Source organism: Austrofundulus limnaeus, unplaced genomic scaffold, assembly GCF_001266775.1.
Source record: "Austrofundulus limnaeus strain Quisiro unplaced genomic scaffold, Austrofundulus_limnaeus-1.0 Scaffold106, whole genome shotgun sequence".
Lineage (NCBI taxonomy): Eukaryota > Metazoa > Chordata > Actinopteri > Cyprinodontiformes > Rivulidae > Austrofundulus > Austrofundulus limnaeus.
This window is the reverse complement of record NW_013952508.1, coordinates 783960-791591: the sequence shown is the minus strand read 5'-3', so window position 1 is coordinate 791591 and position 7632 is coordinate 783960. Positions and strand designations below refer to the sequence as shown.

At 38.3% G+C, this 7632-nt stretch overlaps 1 protein-coding gene across 1 annotated transcript in view; it reads right to left on the bottom strand.

Moving 5' to 3' along the window:
* dnm3b (dynamin 3b) overlaps nt 1–7632 on the bottom strand; it is a gene marked incomplete at its 3' end in the record, with an annotated part of 38241 nt that overhangs the window by 12474 nt on the left and 18135 nt on the right. The window contains 7 exon segments of the mRNA XM_014013816.1: nt 2348–2402; nt 2547–2617; nt 3554–3640; nt 3718–3856; nt 6314–6381; nt 6954–7089; nt 7228–7370. Of these exon segments, the coding sequence (XP_013869270.1) occupies nt 2348–2402; nt 2547–2617; nt 3554–3640; nt 3718–3856; nt 6314–6381; nt 6954–7089; nt 7228–7370 (699 nt within the window).

Here is a 7632-nt window from a genome sequence, read left to right as displayed (position 1 = left end):
GTGTGTGTGTGTGTGTGTGTGTGTGTGTGGGTGTGGGTGTGTGTGTGTGTTAGATGCATTAACACAACAGGTCCAACTCAGGCAGGTCTGTGGCTTCGGTGCCAGGTGATTAAACAGTTGGATTACTGTCAGACTTGGACCGCCTAAGACTCACTAAGGAGGTTACCCAAATTATAACAAAGCTTTTCTCTTTAGCCACTAATGCACAAGCTGTGTTGTGCCTAAAAAAAGACAAGAAACAAAAACAAATGTTAATGGTTTTTTTTTCTTTTTGTCTTGAATAAACACCGATGTATGGGGCGCCAAGTGTAAAATTTAATGTTAAAAATTTCACTAACATATTTTTTATTATTTAGCCCAACTTTCCACTTTTTTATTGTTATTTAGCTCACTTCAGCAGCATTAGCAAGAGCTAGCGGTGGCTAGCAGCAGCCATTTGTTGTATCCAAAATGGCAGGACGGGTCCTCCACAGGCCGAATTTGTCGGCCGCATACGTCACAGCGCCGCGACGAAGGACGTACAAAACCGAAGACTCCTCCGATGCGGCCGACAAATACGTCCTTCCTTTGGCCCGGAATGAAGGACTGGTCTGATGGATCCTTCCCGGCCCACCATATCCCATAATGCATTGCGGCCCAACCGGAGATTTTTTTATGCTAGAAATGGCGGACGAAGCGAGAGAAAAGAATGTTTTAAATAAAAATATGGCAATATAAAAATAAAAAATTTTTAGCGGTTGTAATTCTAATACTTTTATCATTTGCATGGACATGTTTTTACATATTATTTTTGTCATTAAAAAACGTGAAATAAACATGAACCTACAGCGGGTCAATTAGTTCTTCAAATGATACCTTTAAGTTAATTTTATAGTTTTGTGATATTAATAATGCTGATGTATTGATATTTTTCTAGTTTTGATTTAAGTTTGCTTGTTTAGCATCGTCACAGTTGCTAGGTGACGTCACGTACGCCGGGGTAAGGAGGGGAGGCTAGACCGTCCAAATTCACAGACGCTTTTTTACCAGTCTTCCTGGTCTACCAAGGACCCGGCCCACCTCGACTGGGTAGTCTGGGTCCTCCGGAGGATTTGGCCTGTCGTTTTGGACACAGCCATTGTTGATGTTTGTCGCAGGATGATGACATCATCCTGGTCATCTAACTTCTGCTAACACTTCAAACACTGCTAAAGATAAAATTCTAAATTCAAAATGTGTTCATAAAAACAATAAGGGTGGTCCCTGCGGTCCAGCAGACACCAGCCAGAACTGAAAGTTTGATGTCTTGTAGCGAACATTTAGCTGCACTGGAACGCTAGTGGTTGCTGCTGTCTCAGGATGATGATGTCATAACATGTGCCAAGCAAAGGCTGATTTCCATTCCAAAATACCTGAATGTGAACTTCAGCATTTAGGTTTAACTTTTACATTTAGATTCAGGATTTAACATTTAAATATATTTTTTAACATTTATGTTTAGAATTTTGTAAAAAAAAATAGCTGTATGTAAGAACAGAGCTAAATAATGAAAAATATGTTAGTGAAATCTTTTTAACATTTCATTACACACTTGGCGCCTCATTCTGACGTGTCAAACAAAAGTAAAAATTTCATTCTACGTGTTTTTCGGGTGTAACCCCTTGTAGTCTGCGGCTCTCAGTGAATGGAGGCGGTGTTAGAGAGTAAACAGTTAGAGGAAACTCTTACAATCAGGCCTGAGGCGGGAGGAGAGGAGGCCTGCAACAGGAGGGAATGTGGGGGGGTTTAGACACCCTGCAGCATTAAAAGAAAAACAACGGCAACTTTTCTAAGCAACTTAAAAAAAAAAAAAAAAAAAAGAAAATGCTCAACATTTCTCTCATCAAATAGCATTCTCGACCTGTCGGGGCGGAAAATGAAAGGTTTTCATGGAGCAGTGCTGGAGAGCTCCACCTGGTGGGCAGAGGTGTAACTGCAGGCACACGCCATGAGCCGTACTCACCGACAGGCGCCCTGAAAGAGGGCAGCTGAGATTCTCACTAAGGGATGGGATGAAATGCAAGGTGGCACCTTAATAACACAGGAGGGGTTCAAACAAAAGGGAAATGTCTCAACAACAAAACTAGCAATGATGATGAGAAAAGTAAAATATAATATAAAAAAAAACAGTGTGACAAAAAAAAGCACTGTTCACAACCTGTGTCCAACTCAAACATTACAGCATGCATGGATAATAAAAAAAATAACATAAATAAGTTAAACAAGCAAAACTGAGGTGCGATGCAAACACTGAACTGAAATATGTTTTTATTCCAGTGCTAAGTATGTTTCTGTGTGCATATGATGAGGAAAACAAATGAAAACTCACCTGATTTCCTGCTGAACTCTGGCTCTTATTGGTCTGACTGCTCCTCTGCTGAGCGCTGCGGCGGGAAAACCACGAAACAGAAAAGACAGAGAAAACAAGATGAGAGGAGGAAACAACAAGAAAAACCAAAAGATCTCCTGAGTTTTAAACAATGAAAACATTATCATGACAAAGCAAAGCAATGAGATTAAATCTTTACTTAGCAAAGCCAATGAAGTCCTCGTGGTTGGTGTTTATGTAAGAAAGCTGGAGGTCGATCAACAGTAAGACCTGAAACAAGACAAAAACATTTTTCACAGCTTAAAATGTAACTTTATAAATTTGTTTTAGTGAGGTTCTGTGGAACAGTTCAAAACATTAATATCTTACCTGTTGTAGATAGCTCTTTGAAAAACCTCAGCTCAGAGAATCATTTTAATCTGGACATGATTCGGCCAAGTCTAAAATAAACTGCTGCACTAAAACAACTTCATTTTAATACATTTCTGAATTTTCACACTATTTTCTAAACCAGTGGTTTTCATACGTTTCAGCTTCCGGCCCACGAACAGTAACAGCTGCAGAAACTTGTGGCTCGAGATTTACTGGTTTACGTTTGCAAACTTTGCTAATAACTCGATATAATAACTATATACAGTAAGCAAACCTTTTATCACATTATTATTATTATTATTGTTTCCTTTTGTTAATAATTATGGTGAAAATGAACAATTTATTTGCATTTAAATTGATATGTGGAAACAGTTTGGGGACCCTCACTTGATGTTTCATGACCCACGGAAGGGTCCCGACCCCAACTTTGGGAACCACTGTTCTAAACCATAAACTGCAGTGAGTTTCGTATTATTTTCTTATTAAAGTTCAGCGGTTACTCTCACAAACAAACAGCAGCAACAACAGCTTAGCTGCAGAACAGGAATAATAGTTTCACCAAATTAACTGGAAATAGTGAAAATGATGTCAGCGTTTGCCATAAAATTTCCTAATAGGAGTGGATTTAATCCACTCAAACTTAGCCATTAGCTCATCAATCTGGTCAAACTTGAGGTGATTCAAAGAGCTGTCTAATACAGCTGTTTAATATTTCACATTTGCTCCACAGAACTTCAAACTTCACCTGACTCAGTTTTAAGAAAAGCCTGAATGACAACAAATGATTAATAACACAGAATCTGGTTCCAACAGTCAAGTGAACCAGTTTCTCACCTGGTCTTTGGCCCGGCTCTCTCTGTCTCGAATGTGAGAGGTCACAATCCGTTCAGTTTCTTCACGCAGCCTCGGGAAACATTCCAACTGAAAACGCATCACACCGTTCAACAGCCTGGATGTTGCTAATCCTCATCCTAATCCCCAGTGAGTGGTAGGGTTACCTTGTTGGAGCACTGGCGGACAGTGTTGATCAGCTCCTGGATGACCATGTCCACACACTTGATGCAAGGCTCCTTCAGCTTCACAACCTGCTTCTTCACTATGGCCTCAAAAGCCATATCTGGAGTGAAAAGTCCAGTTCTGGACAAAAAAAGAGCAACATTTTCTGATATCAACGCAGATGGCATGCAAACTGGCTGGACTAATAGTTCCTGGAGAAACTGGGAAAGGGCTTGCCTCTTAGTGCAGGATTTTTTTTAACATAGTCTTGTCTATCTTGGCTATCACCACATCATTTAGCTCAATATGTCTAAAAACAACTAAACTATTAGCTAATTTAGCTATATGGCGTCCATCTTGGATTTTGATATGGCTTCAGTATGTGACGCAAATTATTCTCAGCTAACACGACACCAAATGTCAAACCATTATTAGTTTTTGCAGTCTAAAATTTGCTCTGGCAGCCATCTTTGAATTTTAAAATAAGATTTAAAATTTTTCTAAGCCAGTTCTCAGCTACTACCAGATTTCAGCTTTGTATGTGGAAAAATGGCTGATTTACAGCCATTTCTAAAATTAGCACTTGTGATTAGCATTCAGACTGTGTTGAGTTAGCTCTCAGCTACCAACCTCCCAAAGTTTAGACTATTATGTCTAAAAACGTCTGATTTAGGACCAAATTTATACTGTATTTTAGCTATTGCAGCCATCTTGGATTTTTGATTTGGCTTCAGTTTGTGATGGGGATCATTCTTAGCTACAACCACATAGAGTTTCAGAACGATTTGTCTTAAAATTACAGTTATTGCAATTTCAAGTTAGCTCCGGTGGACAACTTGAATTTTAATTTAGCATTCAGAATTTGTCAAAGCTCATCTACTATACCAGCATTTAGGCTTTGCCTGCCTCCCCGTCAGGCTTTAACACTGAGCGTGTCGGCACCAACGCATTTTGTCACCTTTTGTTTTAAAATGCCGTAAGTTCTCAACCATTTGTACAATCTGAAATATTCCAGCGGTTCCTGCCAAGAATCTTGGGTTTTCGTTGATAGATGGGTTTTTACAGTAATATAGCGTGACCAGTTGCAGTGAGCCCGCGAAACAACCTCTTTGTTTACCCTCCTCCAGAGACGCACGATGCAGAGTGTAGTGGAAAGTTACGAGAGACAGCTTTTTTTTTTCAGAGCAGAGAGGAAATATTTTGATAGAATAATGTCTGGAAGATGTTCTTCAAGACTCATCAAACCACCATGAAGGTTCCAGGATGATTTTCAGACCAAAGAAGACGTTGAGGAACCAGCTTCTTCGGAATAAAGGTAACATTAGTTTGATGGAGTTTCTGAGCGCATCATTCTTGTGAATGAAGCCAGTTTTAAACTTTTATTTTTTATTTTATGAATATTTGGATAGTTGTTTGTATGTTGACTTTTATAACAGTGTAACAAGTAAGTTACTTTGTACAATATATGCGTATTTAGAGTTAGTATGTGTAAATACTGTGTGCATTTGTCTCTTCAAAACGAAATGGATTTTTTGTTGTTTTTTGGTATAAACCTACTGATGTTTGCTCAATAAACCCTGCCTTGTTTTTACTATATATACATACAGCATATATATATATATATATATACATTGTGTGTGTGTGTGTGTGTGTGTGTGTGTGTGTGTGTGTGTGTGTGTGTGTGTGTGTGTGTGTGTGTGTGTGTGTGTGTGTGTGTGTGTGTGTGACTAACTGAATATTTATTGCTACTTTCAACAATGGCAGGCAATAAAAGGAACAGATCTGATCAGGTGAAACCGGTCCTGGAAGCTCAGCACCAGGTTTTATAGCCGCCTGCGAGAGAGTTTTATATTGTGTGCTTTGACTTTGATAAAAAGGGCAGTACTCTTGTGGTAGCCATGTTGACCTGATAGTTTTTTTGTTTTGTTTTTCCTCCCTATGGAGGTATGGAGAGAAGAGAGTAGAGTTCTTTGAATAAATGGAGATGAGTTCCCGTGCTCCAAAGTTATTTAAGTCTGTAGTTCTCTCAGTGTGCAGGTTTCCATCCCTCATAGCTCGCACGTTACAGTGAGTACTGATTGAAGGAGATAAAAAAATGGTACTTTTTGTTCAAGCATCACTTTTCTGTTTCACTGTCAAGAGTTAAGTAAGGATTTGATCTTTTCTCTTTTTTTGCAGGTAAATATATGGTTAAGTAGATAGATTTTTGACAATACTTTAATTTAAATAAAAACTAGCAACACATTACGTTCTGTTTTATTTACTTTAAAGAAGTGAGGAGTAGGGAGACAAAATTATGTTTTTTTGATACTGAGACTGGACGAGTAGCTCTCGGCAAACTGCCGACTTCAAAAGTAGCTCTTGGTTCAAAAAAGGTTGGGCACCCCTGCTCTTATGTATTTGAAATGGCAAGCCCTAATGAGAAAAATTCATCTTTAAATATTTTCAGAATGTGGTTGACTTTTCTAACCAAAACTGAAAACTGCTGATGTTAAAACTCAGAGGGCAAAGACATGACAATGTCAGGTTTTTTTTTTTTGTACTTGAACATTAAATAAAAACAGTTCAGGCAGTAAAATATTTTAGATAAACACCGACCTGATACCGTGAATATTCTTAATGGCGTAACTGATCTCACGCCGCATCTCCTTCTCATCACACTCCATCTGGAAAAAAAAAAAGAGGGACTTTCATCAAATAATGAGATCGGTAATGTCTTTATTTATGCATAAATTCAATAACAAAAACTCCCAGATAACAAACAAAAACGTCAAATATAGTCTTGGATTTGGGGCGGTATTGACCAAAACTCAAATAAAACAGAAAATATAAAAGTTCTACTTTCATTTAGTGCTAAATTCATCCTTAAAAATCTTTGTTTTATTTAAAAGTAATATTAAGTAAAAGTTAAACTCTAATGAACCTGTTTAAATCAGTGAGTGATAAAGAGTCAATATGTTTAAACAGGTGTGTCTGTTTCAACATGTTCAACATAAAACACCAAAAAAGTTTTAATCCAAGAAAATATTTTTGTCAAGTTTACCAATTTTTCTTTCTTTTTTTTCAAATGCTGATGGTCATTTAGACATGGGGTAAAACGCTCAAATAAAGAAAAATACAAGTGTTTTATTAAAGACCAATTTGGGTTTAATTTGAATAAGAAAATGCTTTATTATTTTTATTATTATTACTATTTCAGACACTGCTTCCTCCTGTTTATGTCTGATGAGTCATTCACCTTGACCAGCTCGAAGGGGAAGCGCTCGTGAAAGATGCGATTGATTTTAGCTCCACCTGACAACTCCACCGTGTCCACCTGATCCCCTGAGCCCTCAATTCTCTTCTCAAAGTCCACAGAGAACTGCTGCACCATCCTGAAACACATTCACAGAAACATGACTGACGGGGGGAAACAAAGCCATCGGTTTCTGACGTCTGCCATTGCCATTAGTCGAGAGGAAAAGGGAACTTCCACAAATATGCTTCTGCTGTGGGTAAAACTGTGTACTGACTGCAACAGCTGCTTGGTTTTGCGAGACGGGTCATCAGGCCGGTATCCCCGGTATTCCTCTGCCTCCTTGTCCAGAGCCAACAGCTGGGCCTGCAGCTTGCTGCGGAAAGCTGGCAGGGTGTCTCGGATATGGTTGGTGAGTTGCTAAGGAGATGCAAAAAAACAGCAGAACGAAACAAATGAACCTCACATGGGAACATTTTTCTGTTTTTGTACTTTGGGGTAAAAAATAGTATGTTTCTTTGAAATAAAAATATATTTCCCTCTCATCTGCTAAATATGGGATTCTGTGAATATTTAAAGGGGCAATATCACATAAAATCAATTTTTTTTATTTTATATTACGTTATAATGTTATACTCTCATAAAAACATGCCCAGAGCCTTGCTTTGACTCATTCATGCAT